We start from the raw sequence: 18321 nt of genomic DNA on the forward strand, positions 1-18321 counted from the left end.
GTATATCACCAGTAGCAAATGAAGTGTGTTTACAAAGTTAGCAAAATATTGTGACAAGACCATTAATATGTTGAATTTATGATAAAATATTCCACTGTCCATGGTATAATAATGTGACAACATAATCTTGAGCTAACCAAAAGTGTTCTAATTCATGGTATATTTGACTACAAATAGCATGAAATGTATAATGAGTTAATTCACCTAGATGCTATAATCAGTTGCTTTTATCAGCTAAATACTCAAAACTTGACAGGTGACAGAAAGGAAAACAGAGGTTCTTACTTTAATGTGTCAGTAAGCCAAACAAGATATTCTTTCCTATGTTGTTTATTTTCAGGATTCATCCGCTTCATTTACGGAGGAAGAAACCCCACTTGAAGAACATGACACTCTAGACGTATCACAGCAATCAACTTTGGCAGGTTGGTAACAATGAATAGATAATTACTGCTGCTGGTTGTAAATTTCCAGGAAGTTTAATATGGAATACTCTCATATTGCCACATAAGGACTAAAGCAGTTCGCCGGTCCTTGTGGGGATACTCTGATATCGCCACATAAGGACCAACGCAGTTCGTTGGTCATTATGTGGATACTCTCATATCGCCACACAAGGACTAAAGCAGTTCGCCGGTCCTTGTGGGGATACTCTGATATCGCCACATAAGGACCAACGCAGTTCGTTGGTCATTATGTGGATACTCGCATATGGCCACATATGGAATAACGTGGTTCGTTGGTCCTAATGTGGATACTCGAAACGTCACATAAGGACTATCGAACTGCTTAGTCCTTATGTGGACACATGAATCCCCACATAAGGACAAATGATCTCTGTTAGTCCTTATGTGGCGACATGCGAGATCGCCAAATAAGGACTTGTGAATATTTTCGACATGGCGGTCATTATGTGGCAGTGTTAGGATCGCATGAAAAGTAACATGTTCTTGGTCATTATGTGGAGGTGCTATTAGTGCCATATAAGGACTTAAATTGTTCTTGGTCATTATTTTGTGTTCAAATAATGACTTAGGTTTACATAATTTGTTTCTGCATTTTTGTTAGTTTTGGCGTGTCATAGTTTAATGTTTCCTTATATAAGTTTGTTTGTCCTTAACTAGTCCTACATGGAGATCTTCACAGCTATCAGGGGAGATGTGCGGAGAGGGGGAGACAGGGGGGTGTCGTGGTGAGGTGGTGACTTGACTAAATTTAAGAAGTGTAGGATGGATTATCTAATGTCAATTAATGCAAGATATCTATTTAAAGTCAAAAGAGCTCTGCAGAGATGTAAGTACAATAAGGAGTATCACGGAAACAGGTTAAATCTTTTTGACTCCTTGCGGAAGGCAGAAGGAATCTATGCGATGGTGATGGCGTGTGTGCGTGTATGTGCCACTGACTTTGTAAACGCCAGAAGGATAACTGGGGTACATTTCACAGTTGGTATGTAGGTTCCCCTTAGGTAGAACTGGTTTGGGATTGTTGTTGGTAGTGGTGAAACGTCATGTGGGTCATCACAGGTCAAGTTATGAAAACATTGTTTACACTATATCTCAAGAGGTGGAAGTTGCAGGTAGTTCAAGCTTGGTGTGTAACTTGCTGTTAGTGAGCAAAGGATCTGTAGTGTTTTTATTATGAATGTCAAAGGTCATTGGAGGCCAACTGAGAGAGATATTGTGACAATCTTGTAAACATGATGTCTCACAGAAGGAATCCTGTTCGAATCTTATATATATGTAGCTTGTGAATTTCCTGCAACTAGTTCAGCAAATCCTATTGTTTGTGGTGAATGGTCATTTTGGGTCAGCAGAGGGCAAAATGTGAATTTGCTTTATATCTCCAGAACCAGAAAATGAGAGGAGCTCATATATGCGTGGTAAGATAGCCTTGTGTATTTTATAGTTTGTACACAATATGATGTAGGTCAGAGTTCATTTGAGGTCACCAGGTGTGGAAACTTGAGCACTATGTAAAAACAATATATCCAGATAGGAAACTGCAGTAGCTGGTAAATAGCTGGTAAATATGGCTATGGCTTCTCTATAATGAGTACTAAAACCTATTGTTATTGGTGGACGGTACAGGTTATATGACTCAGCAAAGGTTACAATCTGCAAATTGTTAACATTACATCTTAAGATAGGCAGTTTGATTAGATGTCATAGAGGCATATGATGTCCTTTAATGTGTTCAAGAGCCCAGTATCTCTTTGTGAAGGTCTAAGGTCATTTGTGCTCACCAAGGTGGAAAGTGTGAAAACCTTAAAGTCTCAATATTTACGTGTTTGCTGTTGAATTTCAGAAAAAAACTTCCGAAGCAGATTCAATATTTTCTATTCTAAGTGCTCTCTGACTAGGTGGGTATAATGGAAAAAACTATTGCAATCAAAAGAAAGAAATTTATTATCTGTTGCTCTTATGACGCGAACGATTTACCGTAAAATCATTTCGACCGCCCATTTTCACGTCACAAATGTAACCTATATATACTTGTATCGTCCACATTTGTGACCCAATTTCACAGAGGAAACGTCTGAAAACACCTGTCTATTCCTTGCAATGGAAGGATATGACACAATATTGCAAGCTACATCGGTAAGACCGAAACAAAGATATATACTATTCAAGAGAATGGACCTAACACAGGCTAGCACACAGCCCTAACGGTCGTAAACAAAATAGAGCGATTTGATTGGCGCATGGTCTGTTGGGCGGGGCTTGCACATTTTGATTGAAGTTTGTAGAATCTATGGACCCGTTAAAAATCTGGCGAATTTTATTCAGCTCAAAATGTTTAACGACAGATAACTCAATAAGAATAACGATTATTAATATGAAAATTGCATAGAATGCTGTTATTTTTACTGAGCTTTAGGGCCAGTGAGCTGGAAAGGTCAAATTTAAAATTTGACAAACACACATTGAGACTTTAAAAGCACTATAGCTGGATAATTTTGTTTTCAAAAGAGACATCTGCTTCACTTCAAGTCACGAGTGCTTCAAGAGAACATGCATCTCAACATCGTCATCAATTCATCATCCAAACTAGAGGAATTAATATCAAACGTACAGTAAATGCCTAATAAAGGTGCGGTATTTGGATACCAAACTCCTACAACTTTGAACTGATAGAGGGTTATATTAACATACATGGTTAGGAGCAGCATGGCCCTGCATGGTCAGTATGTTTTTATAGTGTATAGAATGATGTCCATATGTATACCTTGCTGAGGTCAAAAAGCAAATGACATAAAGAACATCAACACCTCCAATGTCTTTTAGTGAAATATTATAGAAAATAAACTGCCTTAGATAATTCCTTTTGATGATGTTTCACCTTTTCGGTCATCAAGTGAGGTAGATCACACCAGGATCCTAATATCTGAAGAGTATTTAATGATTTTGAAATCATTTTATTTTAAATATCATCGAGAGGCTGTTGCTATGCTTTAAAAAGGTGCCAGTAATGTTGCTATGGTAACACTGATGTTGTTGTGTAGATGAGCAGTAATACATCAACAGTACATTAAAAAGCAATTAAATTTATTAATATTCCACATAAATTATAGTCTCTTCAGCTATTCAACTGATTTTGTTGTTGTTATATATTAATGCAATATAAATCAACCCAGTAATGAACTGATCATTAGGAAAGTGTGATCTCTTTAATTTAATAATCAGTTTATCAATTGGTTTGTTGTTCTGAGTGTGATCCTTAACTATATTGTACTCTTACCTTTATTTACATTTCAGCTGATTACGGCAGATTATTGGTCAATGTTGCCGATGATCTTACTCTAGACAGCACTCTGAAATTAGCAACTCTGTTTAGTCTACCACCGGCAGAAACTGATATGCTTCGCAGGGTTTCTCTAATAGAGACACCAGGAATCACTCTGATTAACTTCATGAAGACACGAAACATCATCAATATGTACGATGTCACTAACCTACAAAAGGGTTTGGTTTATATTCAGCTAAACCAAACAAATGAAAATCTCTTAGCTCCATATCAGTCTAAAGTTGGCCGCTTTCAGAGTAAAGAAAAACAAGCACTACAACTGCTAGCCTGGCCTGGTAAGAATTGATGCAATGATGTAATCAAAATACGTAAAACAAAAATAATGCAGTACAGTAAAATGTCTAGAAATGTGTGTGAGTCAGGGGTAAATATTCGACTTTCAGGCACTATGTTATTTTGAACTAGTAATTATCATGATGTTTGTATGGTAAAAGTAATTATATGTGGATCTATTGACCAATTACATGTTCCCATTTGGTTCATTTCTTCATAGTAATAAGATTGAAAATACAAAAATTAGTTCCCAAAGATTAGCCAATATTTGAATGATCCATTTGAGCCATTAAAGTTGGTCACTCTCAGAGAACGATGCTAGATTATTTGATATTCCCTTTGTCTGCTGCCACTTGTCAAATTCTCTAACAACATAAAGCTTGTGTTCCATACCTATTCTATTTTGTATTATGATTCCTTCAATAATACCTCTTTCATAAATCAATTACAAGGCTTTTGTATTGGTAAAGAATATTTCATTAATCTGGCTCAGTATGGCAATTTTTTTTCATGTCAATTAAGGCTTCAGTTACTAGTGTTTAAGTATCCATTTATATTATATTTTTAGTTGATGAATCAACTCCATCACAAGGTTCTGATGGAAGAGAGGAATATCATGACTATAGTATGGAGAATGTGATGGAGAGAACAGAGAAAGAAGAAGTAACGAAACAAAGAAAAGATTCACAAATACTTGAAATGAGGCAACATCATTCATACATTGAACACAGGATTAAGTATGAAGGTGGAACTATTAGCATCGTGGGGGTTCATCTGACTATTCCTGAAGACGCTTTATCTTCTGATCATGTTATTGCTATTAAAGTGATCTATGATCCTGACATACACCTTCCAGGAAGTGCTCGTAGAGGCAGAATGACACCCCTGATAAAACTAGAGCCAGAAGGACTTGTCCTTAACAAGCCAGCCCAGCTGACTATTCCTCACTCGGCTATTATCCCTGAGCCAGATCGACATGGTGTTATGATCTTCACCGGTCTGAAAGATCAAAAACATTTACAAGAAGGTAAAGATGGTGACCGATAAACACGTTTAATGCAGTTGATGAATGTACCAGGAGAAGTACGATGAGTTAAATGCTGGGAATCATTTCTGTTAAATATATCTTACTTAATAATTAGCTCTTGATATTTACTGTCTCAGTACATATTTAAAGTCTCAGTACATGTTTGCCAAATTTAAAACTTCGACCTTTTTAGCTTACCGCACTGAAAGCTAGTGAAAATGACACCATTCTATGAAATTTTCATATCAATAATCATTATTTTTATTGAATTATCTGTCGATAAACATTTTGAGTTGAATAAAATTCGCCAGATTTAGCATCTTTCAGACGTTTCTTCTGTGAAATTGGTTAACAAAAGTCGACAATACAAGTATATATAGGTTATATTTTTGTAATGAACATGCTGATGTGGGGGGTCGTGGTGATTTTACGGTACATCCTTCGCGCCATAAGGGGCAACAGAAAGTAAATTTCTTTCTTGCGATTGCGACAGCTTTTCTCCATGAAACCCACCTGGTGAGAATGCACTTAGAATGAAAAACGTTGAATCTGCTTCGGAAGTTTGTTTTTTTCGAAATTCATCAGCAAACACGTATTGAGACTAATGATAACCAAGTAATATATTTTGTATAAAATTACTTACTATAGGTGAAATAACTTGGACCGAAGAGAAATCTATTGATTGGAAGCTACACCCGGAGATGGTCAGTCTTGATATTAGCATCATGAGCTACGTCTTTGTGAATTTAGTCAGCCAAGAAGCAAAACAGAAGCACATTTTCCGTATTGTTCCATTTATCGATGGGATACTTGATGCCAAAGATGATGTCTTAATAACTGTTTGCTTCTGTAAGGACAGTGCTGAAGAGTACAAGGTGAGGATAATCTCCTGTTACCATGGTGATATCTGTAGTAGCTTAGACGTCAGTTCTGTTTCTTTTTGTGATTTGTAAGTCAGATACTGGCAATGTTACTTTCTCTCATGACCTATACATTGACTTGTATTGTGTATCATTGGCAAATTATGAAGTGATTTGTTAAGGGCACATTTCTTCAGTCAAAATTTTTCATAAAAACTATATGTTTCCCCTAAAATATATCTACATGACCCAAGTTTTCATGGTTCACATAATTTGCATAACAAGTATTTAGAGGATTTGATAAGAACATGCAACATTACTAATGTGAGCAAATTAAAGAAACAAAGATGATGTTACTTGCTATAGCAGTATTGATCTCTCTTTGCAGAGTGAAGGCACAACAAATTGCATAAATTAAATATCTGCTTGATTGTTCTTTTTTGGTATTTACTTTTACATGTTCATATGTTTTAGTTGCTGTTAGAGGACCACAAGTCCAAATTGAGTCTAGGAAACTATACAACATTTCAAGTTACCCGGACATTGAATGACGGCAGTGATTTTACTTCTTACATTGATCTGATGATGTCATCGCCCGGTGATAGTTACCAACTCATGAAGGAAGAATCAACAAAGGTTTGAATTCATCAATGCTATTAAAGTTTGTCTTTTAACATTACTAGACCTGTAGTTAAGGATTGGTTTCCCGAAGTGGACCACAATGTTGTAGTGGTTAGAATGTCTCCCTTTCACCTACTAGGTTTCTGGTTAAAAAGCCCACCAGGGACCAAAATCTATGCAAAACTCTGCTGTGATATGTTGTTGAGCAGAATCTTGTGTGGGTTGTACTTCCGGTATGTGAATTATTAAGTGAAATTTGGTCATTTATTCTTTTACTTGGTTTTACAAAAGCTTCACTCACCACGACTGCACTTTGGTGATGATGAATGGTTATGATGAATGGGATGTTGATTTAGTGGCTGTCCTGTGAGCAGGAATGATGAAGAACATAACATGCCTGCCTAGTAATTCTCTCAACACACATTGAAATAACATGTATATTCATAGCTTGAATATATTCCCAGTGGGTTCCGACTCCATGGAACAAACTAAACAGAAACTTTGTTATGGAATTACAATCTTTACCAGCTGCCTTTGAAATGTTAGGATTTGTAAACAGCTGCATGTCTTGGTTTCTTACCAGCATTTCCTTAATTCTTATGTCTTTTATGTAGCACAATTTTTTGACTACATAACAATCATTCTCATCCTCAGTACATTGATCTTCAATATCTTTTATCCATTAGCATGTAGACATCGATCACCTCTGTGCTGCCAGTAGAGTCTGTCATCAGTTTAGACTTAAAAGAAACAACGATGGAGACACTGACATGGTTGATGTAACGTTAAAAGTATCACAACATGAAAAGAACCAGACAGCCCTTATCCTCCGATCAAAGGTGAGTTATGTCTGCTGATTGTCTTCCAGCTGTTTGTGTTCTCATATGTCTCTTCATTAAATGACATTAAGTTGCATCTTCTATTGTCTGATCTTTTCTTTGTTTATTCATGTCCTGTCGGTTGGAAGTCTTGCAGCTGTTTGCAAGGTGATATAAAACTAGCTCTTTTGTTTCAATAAACAAAGTCAGTGCTGTGACTGAATTATAGTTTATTCCATGGCACCTTCTCTCATGGATCCTAATCTTTTGAATTTTATATACTATGCATAACTGAAATTAAATTAAGCTTTGTTAAACTGCTATTTGGTGTCCCTCCTTTTCTGGTTTTATCCTGGTTCCCTAGTTTTGCCGACTCTTTCATGTTGCTTTGTAAATAATGAGTAACTCAAAATGCAATGAATTGCTGAAGAAGTGAACATATCACCTGTGTGTTCTTACATGCACTGGTCAAAAGTGATGGGAAACTGTTTTGTAGGTATTAGGTACCAATTAAGGAATAATGCCTAAATAATAGCAATGTTGTTTTCACCAGTCCTTAACTTTTGGATTACACACATTTATTACAGTATGTGCTGTTCCATGTCTGTCTGCTGTTCAGCCCTTTTCTAACATTACGTTCCTACTTTAAACCTAATCATTCACAGGGTGTGCACTCCTGTGTGTTGAACATGCCTACATTTACAGTTCCCATTACCCATATATGTTTTGGTTTAATTCTTCAGGTAAAAAACATTCTCTTGACTCTAAAAAGCCAGGAAATTCTTTTTAAAGGACTGCCCCCAGGTGAGTATTTATGTGGAAGTGGAACAGATGCATGAACTTTAAAATTCCACCCTGGCCTGTATCTAAATGTAATTGACACAAAAATGAATGATAATTATTCTAGACATACACCAGGCAAGTGTGTATTAGTGGAGATGAAAACGTAAGCACACATAGAGAACATGATGAGTGTCTACGTAAACCTGAAAAGGTAGTTGCATTTGATTTTAGCAGTAGGCACACCTGAGTGTTACTTATATCAACTTAGTATTGGGAAACATTTTAATTACATCAAAACTTTTTATTGAAACAAATAACATCTTGATACTGCACCCAAAAAGTCCCACTTGCAAACTTTCATTTTTAATTAGTATGATTACTACCTGATTTAAAGCTCAAAGCAACTGTAAAATTGAAGCTGTATACAAGACTAGAATTTATCGAAAGACAAGGGTAATAGCTGAAAAGTTGCACACAAGGTGTGGACAGTATACTTAACCAATTTAATGAGTGCACGCTCCAGAGGTTGACTTCCATACCAACCTTCCACATGCAGGTTTGTATGCTTCTTGTGCTCCAGTTGTGTACTTGTGCATGTTAGCTGTGAACATTGCTCATTGTTCAAACTTGGCAGTCAATTACCAAAGGCACTCTAATGTTTATATGTGATATCTTTTCTTTGCTATACTTTTTCGAATGTAAAGTGGATGTTATGTCCTCACTTTCAGATTTAACCAAATATGAACAGTTGAGAGGAGACATTATAAAGCATCTAGAGAAACAACATTGTGAAAAGCTAGGCGTGTATTTTAAGCTCACGCCAGCAGAAAATGAAACAATTCAGACAGCAGCAGAATCTGGAAAGATGCTGTTGAAAATATTGGATGAAAGAGAGCTCATCATGCCTGACAGAATGATCGGAATGTATGAAGGATTGAAAGCTATTCACTTTAATAAGGTGGCAAGACTGGTGCTGGAGTGCATCGACGATACATCACAGGAGAAGAATGAAAAGGAAAGCGAAGGAGAAAAAGATAAAAAGAAAATGGTTTGTGCTTTGTAAACACTGTTAAGACTTTGACACTTTACGCTTGTAGCTATTAAAACAAAAGTCACTTTGCATAAAATCAAGATCTTAGAATATTAGAAGGTCCAGTACAGAGTGTAATTTCTGATATGAAAAGTATTATTTTTGTTGTCATGCAAGTCTGTCTGAAAAGTCATCCTTTTACAAATTGTAACAGTTTCTTTCTTACTCAAAGTTACGTTTTTAGAGATCAAGTTTAGAATATTCACTGAAGCTAAATCAAATGCAGTAATTAGTTTTCTATCTTCAGTATGATAAGTATGATACCAAAATATAATTTTATGAACAATTTGCAATATCTCATCATTATTTCAGGTAAAGATTCCAGAGAAACAGGAAATCATTTCAAAAAGGGAACCAAAGTTGTCAGTTAATTTCAAAATGTTGATACAAGAGGGATACATGAGACTTGATGTCCAAAGAGCCTTGAAATTGTCTCATGGAAAACTGGACTTGGGAAGACGGCTGTTGCTACTTGCTAAAGAAGAGCATGGTAAAGATACCCTCTATATTCAGCTACACGGGAATTTCTTTTATATTCCTTCCGGATTTAATTAATCTCGATCTTATATGACATTCAAGGACCACATTTCATGCCCTTGCTGTTTCAGTATTAATAGAAGAAAGTTCAATTTTTATTTATTTTCGTAGGAATATTACTCACGAAGTAACTACTTAATAGAAATGTAATATAGATGCTGTAAATAAACCTTTCGAAGTCTTGTTACTATTAATGGAAATTTCTCTTCTATATATATTTCCATTAATCTCATAAAACATTGCATGTCTAAAGTTATTAGATTATATTTTTACTTTTAATCATTGTATATAAAGACAATAGAAGCAGTTTTGTGTTACAGCGGTTACTTTTATATTGTGAATTGAAGCATTATATGCAATTAACACATTTTTTATGAAAGTGGCAAAATACTTTCCTTTCTACATGAAATGTGTTACTTTTCTCCTCCAGAGAGACTTTCTTTGTTCCCAGGATCAAATCTTTATAAAGAACAGTACTTTGATCAGCATGGAGGAGAGATGGTTATCGCAGGTGTCATTCTGCGTGTACCGGCTGGTGCACTACACACTGGAAGGATTGTTAGTCTGTGGGTTTCTACTGACCCTGCCGTTAAAGGACCTATCTCAAACAAGAGTTCAAGGTTGACCCCCTTTGTGAAATTTGGTCCAGAAAGCCTTACCTTACACAAGACTGTCACCTTGATGATTCCACACTGTGCTATTACTACAACTAACCAGATGGGTATTGATGTGTACTCTGGTGTATTACAAACAGGTCTGTTCTCTATTTTGTCTTGTGTTTTATACTCCAGTCAGCATTATATACAGGCATTAAAATTTGTATGATAAACAGAAGAATGTATATGAGCTTGTGTGTACCACCTCTTGACTTGTAAACATGATAGGCCAAAAAGTGCATAATGGTGTTATTTGACACTAGGTGTGAAGTTCCATATTAAATGAATACAAAAACCCTGCTTCACTGTAGAGGTCAAAGCCTGAAACATTTGTAACTACAATGATTCAAAAGGTTGTGTGAACTTCATATGTACTATTGTTGGTCTAGGTCTTTTGAGGTCAATATGTGTCAAAGCCTGAAAACCTTCCAAACCTTCGTAACTGCTAGAGTAAAGCTGGAATGAAAGTAACACTTGATATGTGAAACCTCCTGTGTCCATTAACACAATATTGGCAAGAAAATAACTAAGCCTTCTGGTTCTGTGTAATATAGCAATCAATTTCTCAAGAAGGAGGTGATGTCTCCGTTTCAAAGAACCGTTCTCTTTTAGTTGTACCTTGAGAGTAAACATTCAAATGTTGCACATTTTAGGGAGAAATAAACAACATTTCCAAAGGAAAATAATACCCTTCAAGCTGTGTTGTACATTTTTAGTTTGTCTAGTGCCCTAGCTTGCATCAATACATAGAGTTAGATACTGTACATGAAAATGTACTACTCTGATGTTCTCTTTATTCAGTGTTTCATTTTCTACTACCAGACTGTCCCTTTAAAATCATCTATGATAAAGAATAGGATTGGTATTCTACCTTTCACAATGTTAGAAAAACTTTGTAGCAAAATGTTTTTGTTTTGTTTTTTCTTCAGATAAAACTGTCAAATGGAGCTTAGAAAAGAAACACCTCAGCTGCTCTATGAATAGTCAGCACTTTGTAGTTGAAGCTGAGAAACCCTGTCTCATTGGTCTTCATGTCCCTAACATACCCAAGATGTGGAAGCATGTTTGTCTTTTACCGATTGTAAACAGAGTTTCGAAATCGGGGGATCAAGTGACAATCAATCTTTGGTTTCATAATGATGACACTCTGGAACATGAAGTGAGTAGCAGATTTTGTCAGCTCAAGTGGTATTGTTAATTATATCATGGATTCCAGTTGTCTGCCTTTCTGAATGATACATGGTTCATTCACTGAATTGTACAGCTTTGATACATTGTTAACCATAGCTACTTAGCGATGGATATGGTAAATTTCTAGCTTGATGCCATACAGGCAAAAACCTCTCTGACAGTCAAAATTGTGTTGATATAGTTGAGGGAAGGGTCAAGTGAGATAAGCTGGTTAGGGCTGTCTGTGGTCATTGATGGTTGAAAATTAGAACTTTGCCATGGTCAAAAACACACTGATCAGATGTCCTAGGACAAAATTGAATGTTCAATAATTTACTGTTGGTGGTCATTGACAACTGACAAAAAGTTTGGTAATTACAGACACATTTGTAAATACACCTTGACCATGTGTCCAAGATGAGACAGCAAATATTTATTACATGTGAGAACAGGTGGTCAGACTATTAATGGTCTTTGATAATGCATCCATTTAGATCAGACATTCCATGTGTTAGATATTTACAACATCTCCCTTATTTATCAAACAATGGCCACCCTTCCCTCATCCCCCTCCCCAAGAGGGCCATACAAGGGTGCTGTTATTGCTTAAAAGTCATACATAGGACAACTTAATTTACATAAATGATCATATACTATTCAATTGTTCCATTTTTTATATTAATAGAGCCTTATCAATGAAGAAATCTATCAGCAGAAGGGATCCAAAATTCATGATCCTGTGTCATTTCAACTCAAATCTAGGAAATCAACTATACATGTTTACACTAACTCCAGTACACCACAGTGTAACCCACATCCTACAAAAGTGGTTAGTAATAATTGATCAATACTGTTCCATATGCATTTGTTGAGTGGTATGTATTTTTGTTAGCATATGTTGTTATACAAATAACATGTTATTTTGTCTCCTTCTGTCATTCCTATGATATTCAATGAACGAAAGGTAATCAGATGGTCCCAGATGCAGTTGTCTATATACAGCTGATTTAATTCTGGACTAGTCCTTTATTCCATCCTCATTGAATGTCCTTGTACTGATTATATAAGTATGTTGTAATGTGTCTAACTGTTATGGTCTCTTTTTTGTTTTTAAGGTTTTTTTTAGGGTAATATGAATAATCATTCTTTTAAAAGCTTATAAGTGCTAAAAAGAAGATGAAGTTCATATTCAATAGCCTTGATTGAAGGTCAAAGTCTTGTCAAATGACTTAACAACACCCATAAATCTCAGTATGCATAGTTCCATTAGTTGGCCGTAGAGTACTTCAGTTTACTATATGTGTCCACTGTGGGACATGGGTGCTGTCAAAGTAAAGCACACAGCTATATTTACAAATTTTCCTTGCATTTGCCAATGTATACACCTGGATGAAGACAGGCAATTGCGGTTATTTCCTATTGCCCAAATTCATATCATAACAATCCAGTCGACAAAATCTGTGACCTGCATTCTTAATTTAACCAGCCCATTGCCCTTTCAGCTTGACCATCATGTTCAAGGCTCCCAAAAGTGTTATCAATTAATAATTATATCTCTTGATTTTTGGCTTTAAAGGATGTTGTTAAGGAAACCCTATGGTTACAGAACAGACACAAGGTAGAATTCCATCTTCAGAATAAAGGGATCAAAGATACGGTCAATCTGGAAATAGAGGCAAGATATGAGATGTCTGCAAAGAATCTTTTCCAGTTAAGCATTCAGTTGCAGGTAACTTGATTTTGGTTTGAATTAACAAAAATAAATTTTGAATAGAAATAGTTTACACGTTTCACTTTAGATTTATCATAGCTACTGAGACTCCTTTTATATTCACCGTTTATTATTGTTTGTTTACCATTCTCTAAATTGTTTATCTAAATTGATGAACTGCTATCCATAATACAGGTTTAAAATATAATGTTACTATTTTACAACAATGAAAAGCCTTATGACAAGCCGTCTTCATATCACAAATGTAATACATACAAAATATCCTAACAATAAGTACTAAGTAACGTATCTTAACATTATCATTTAAACCATGTTTTGATACATACTACAAAGTGATAGAGGTGAGATATGCACAAACAAATTTTCTAGGAGAATCATCAAGCTTCCCTCATGTTTTCCTCTTCACAGATTGACAAATTACGACACAGTGACCAAATCACATCTCCATTCCACCTTGTCCTACCTGAATGTGAGTAATTACGTTATTAACAATTAAAAAGCATGTTAACTAATTGTAGGCCGTATGTCTAGTGTTGATGTTTGCTTTACAATCCTTTCATATATGTAAGATACCTTTCAAACAGCAACATGTTATATACTGCGTACAATTCCTTACATATGAGACTTGTACACCTAATCCTACTTTGCATAGAGGAGTCAAGGATGCAGTTGCCATGTCAAAAAGTGGACTATAACTATCAGCTATTTGCAATATTTGATATTAAGGAAACATCAGTTTTTGCACCAAAGCGACACTCTTAAAGACTGTCTATATAAACTATTGAAGTCTAACTGCAGGGAAAATAAAACTTAATGGAATTCAACCACCTGTTTCAAAGTAAACATTCTGGAGTTAAATCATATTTTATGCTAGTTTCATTGAAATCTCTGAGCTTTTACGGTTTACTTTGCCGTGTTTGTAAGAAACACATCACTGTTGTCTCACATTTCTGGATATTGTTTGCATAAAACAGGTTCAGTTTAATTCACTTCATGTTGAGTAATGAATTTAAAATATTTACAATTTCCTCTTCTTTCAACCTTACAGTCATCATCAAATCTTTTGATCAGCTAAAGCAGAATTTATCAGGACATCTTGATGTAGAACAATCTACCCTGCTGGCAAATATTTTCCAACTTCCTGAGGACGGAATTACTGATATCAAGAACCACAAAACACCAGGAACTCTTTTGTTAGAGAAGCTGACCAAAAATTCACTAATGTCTCCCACAAACATCACAAAATTGGAAAATGCCTTAACAGAACAAGGAAATGAAGAATGTGCGAGACTTGTCAGAGATTTTAGATGGAAGAATCCTGTAGTTCAAGCAACAATGTGCCCAGAATAATGACTGAAACCATATTGTGGGGTATTGTAAGCAAACAATGAATATTGTGAGATCATATCACCAGTGGTGCTGTACGCAGGATTTTTCTCACTTGAGAGGAAGGAAGGAGACTTTTTGTACACACCGTTAATTACAGTTATAACTTTTAACCATAAGATTGATTACACCTGAAGGAGTTACCTATATACAATATTCTTCTCCTTTAAGTAAAAACTGTTAAACAACTATGCTGCATTTAGAGAAAGGCTGGATCTCGAGTGAGATACAATAAATAAATTAGGTAAGTGATTGGAAGTAAAACAGCCAATGTTTGGTTTTTGCAGAGCTTTCGAGCAAAACTAGCTCTTCATCAGTGCATGATCACCGAAAGTGACAAGGAGTAGCAAGAATTGAAGCTATTTTATAAAGAGTGTCGGCATGGTTGTGAAGTCAAAGCGACTGACTGGTTTCTGCTGGATTTAGCAGAAGTTTTGGAAAATAGGATCATTTAATCCGTGTCGGATTATTTTAATCCGATTCCGTTGTAATTGCAAAGGAATTGTTTTGGTTTATCTGGGACGGCAAATCGTTCCTGATGTTTAAACTGAATGGTGCCGTGGTCTTTAGGTTTAGTTCCCAGAAATATTCTTTTCCTTTCCTAGGTTTATCTGTTCAAGAATCGTTCCCAGGATCATTTAGATTTGATCCTGGTATAAATTCAGTTTAATACCAGTATATATATTATACTGGATTTGTCCCACTCGGCTTGCCATATAATAATAAGAGTAATATTAACATTTATATAGCGCTTTACATAAGGAATATCTCAAAGCGCTTTACAAAGAATGCAGAGAAAAATCACTACTAATTTAAATTACTTAGCAAAGAGGAAGGTTTTGAGATGAGACTTGAAAGTTTGAAAACTATCAAGGACATCCAGCAAATGGGATAATAGGACATGATACTTTACAGGATATCCAGCAGATTGGACAAAAGGGATATGTTATTTGAGGCAGAATAGTCAACACTTTATTCTTAGCCATCAGATCTTAGGTGTAATTAACATGATTGTTCAACCCCACAGGCTTAAAAATCTATAAAAATTGGCTGAAAATATCCTCTGTCAGAAGTAACCAAGCCTAAAAGAGGTGGAAGTGAGAGGTGTTGAAAAAGTGGCTTAACAACATTCTGTTTAAGTGAACACTTTTGTCAAAAACAGAACAAATGCATGAACCTCTGCTGGTTACCTGAGGGAGGGGGTGGGGTGGTGATGACTAATTTGACACATTTTGGGAGATAGATGTTTGTACATTAGCTATGTGCTACTAAGTAATTCAATTATAATATCCATGTATTTCTCTTTTAATGAAAGTTGTATATCATTTATAATGATTTAGCACATATTGCATATTTAAGAGATCCTACATTTGTGGTCTTACAGAAAGCTTGTCTCCATTTTGTTGTTTGTTTGTGTTTTGCTCTCTGTTTTCTTTCTTTTCTTACATTCGATAATGATTGAAAACTAGAGTAGGCCTGGTCAAAAACCTAGTTCTGATAAAGTTTGCTATATGGCCTAGCCCTAGTTAGAGTGACATTGTGAAGAGGATCGAAGGTTTGTGATACCAAGTGTAGTATTATGTGTGACCATTGGCTATGTTTCGCACACTTATTACTGCTGTCACTAGTCAGCTAGTCACGTCGATGATCAGCTGTTCTTCGAGCAAGGAATGCTTCGTCGCTGCTGAATATGCATTACAATGCGTTCTCTCATTGGCTTGTTTAAATCACGAGGCACGACGTTAAAGCAAACATGAATGAAATCTATATTCAGTGCAGTCAGTAAGGACAATTTCCATATTTCATATCATGCTTCAAAGCACTCGTGTATACAGTACAAACAGTTCCTAACCTTTTATCGGTTCATCATACTGACACTATACGAAAGCCCTGAACCGGGACATGACAGTATATATTACGATGTTCATACTGGGTGTCCAGCCCATAAATATTCTGATACTTTCGATCATTTACTCTTAATTAATGCAACGTTCTTGGCATAGTAAGCATGGTGGAACCTTAACTTTCATGGTTCGTCAGATCAGCAGCTTCAATGAAGTTCCAATATTTGAAAATGAACAGTTTTGTGTATTTCCTTTTTTCCACCAAAGACACAAAATCACTTTAATTTAACCCTGTGAAAATGTTATATATTACCCATGTATGCCTAAATCGCTCATGCGGTATGTCAAGTTACTGTCAGGTGGCCCTTTACACCTACTTTTGATTATATATAGAAACGGCGAAATAAAAGCCGTAAAGGCCTATGGCGCTGGACTAAACACCAGTAAAATAAAGGTTTTGATTCTCCGCAAAAGTTTCCTATCGATATGAATAATAGTTTATGCCGATAGAACTGGAAGGTCTCATATGATATCCACACAGCTGCAAAAATAAGGCGTTTCTGTCTATATTGAAGAGCACGAACACCCGAATTAATGAAACTTTGTCATCGACTGCTTGTAGCTGCAACGTTCGCTCGAAACAGACGTTTCCTGGCGTTGATCAGCAGATGCATGATACATTATTGGCCCAAAAGGCAGTCTCTGAGAGGCCATCGTGATGATGGTGTGTCCATTGAAAATGAGCACGAATCGCACAGGAATATGGGAAATTTCAAGTCCCTTATCAAGCTGGTTAGAATATCAGATGATGTCTTGAGTAGTCACTTGGAAACGTGCCCAAAAAACGCTGCATGCATATCAAAGACAACACAGAATGATGTACTAGACTGTGTTTAAGAATACATCCGAGGGAAATTCTAGCGGAATTGAACGCAAAATAGGCTGGCCATTTTCTGGTCTCTTCGCAGATGAAGTAACGGACACATCCAAATGGGGGGAGCTTGTTGTGATTATCTGCTATAGTAAAGATGATGTATCAATCAAAACAACAACTTGAGTTCCTGAAGTGTGAAGAAATACGGAGAGAAAACATTGCTGATAATATTCTCGATTGCCTATCAACGAAATGCAATGCGCAAAACCTACGATGGAGCTGGAAATATGGAATGGAAGCGAAAGGGCGCAGCTAAAATGTTTCAGGACAAGTCAAAAAATGGCAGGGCATCCAAATTGTACTTTGCATGAACTCAACCTTGCATTGTCGCATGCTCGCAATTAATTGATATTTTTAACATGGTTTGTTTCATGCAGTCTGTGTTTTTTTTTCTCAAGTTTGGCCCGAAACGCCAGCGTAAACTTGAAAACGCTATCACTAAAATGACAGGCGAGGGCTGCGGAAGCCTGAAGATGAAACACTTTTTGTGAATAGATGGGTCGAAAGGCATACGGCCTTTGACGATATGAGGGATCTCTGCTGACTTGTACTCAAATGCCTCGCTTCAATTCAGGTAAACAGAAAGCGAACATGGAATGCCAAGACGGTGGCCGAAGCAGCGGGATTACATACACAGCTGATATCTTCAACTTTCATAATATGTTTCACCGTTTGTGGTTACATATATTGGTACACTAAGGGCTTGACGCCTCAGCTGCCGGGGACGGCAGTGGACATTATCCGTGCCTATGACTATGTTGGTCTTGTGAATAACGACCTTGA

At 36.2% G+C, this 18321-nt stretch overlaps 1 protein-coding gene across 1 annotated transcript in view; it reads left to right on the plus strand.

The window, feature by feature from the left end:
* Positions 1 to 16011, plus strand: part of LOC139981252 (uncharacterized) — a 96374-nt gene extending 80363 nt beyond the window's left edge. Inside the window, exons 6-19 of the mRNA XM_071993486.1 lie at positions 3759 to 4082; positions 4649 to 5107; positions 5756 to 5982; positions 6442 to 6603; positions 7275 to 7427; positions 8150 to 8210; positions 8918 to 9237; positions 9592 to 9769; positions 10247 to 10570; positions 11402 to 11631; positions 12328 to 12471; positions 13219 to 13371; positions 13783 to 13843; positions 14423 to 16011. Coding sequence (XP_071849587.1) covers positions 3759 to 4082; positions 4649 to 5107; positions 5756 to 5982; positions 6442 to 6603; positions 7275 to 7427; positions 8150 to 8210; positions 8918 to 9237; positions 9592 to 9769; positions 10247 to 10570; positions 11402 to 11631; positions 12328 to 12471; positions 13219 to 13371; positions 13783 to 13843; positions 14423 to 14724 — 3098 coding nt within the window. The 3' untranslated portion in view covers positions 14725 to 16011. The remainder of the gene's footprint in view (positions 1 to 3758; positions 4083 to 4648; positions 5108 to 5755; positions 5983 to 6441; positions 6604 to 7274; positions 7428 to 8149; positions 8211 to 8917; positions 9238 to 9591; positions 9770 to 10246; positions 10571 to 11401; positions 11632 to 12327; positions 12472 to 13218; positions 13372 to 13782; positions 13844 to 14422) is intronic.
* The last annotated feature ends 2310 nt before the right edge of the window (positions 16012 to 18321 follow it).

This window comes from Apostichopus japonicus, chromosome 15, assembly GCF_037975245.1.
Source record: "Apostichopus japonicus isolate 1M-3 chromosome 15, ASM3797524v1, whole genome shotgun sequence".
NCBI classification, from domain to species: Eukaryota; Metazoa; Echinodermata; class Holothuroidea; order Aspidochirotida; family Stichopodidae; genus Apostichopus; species Apostichopus japonicus.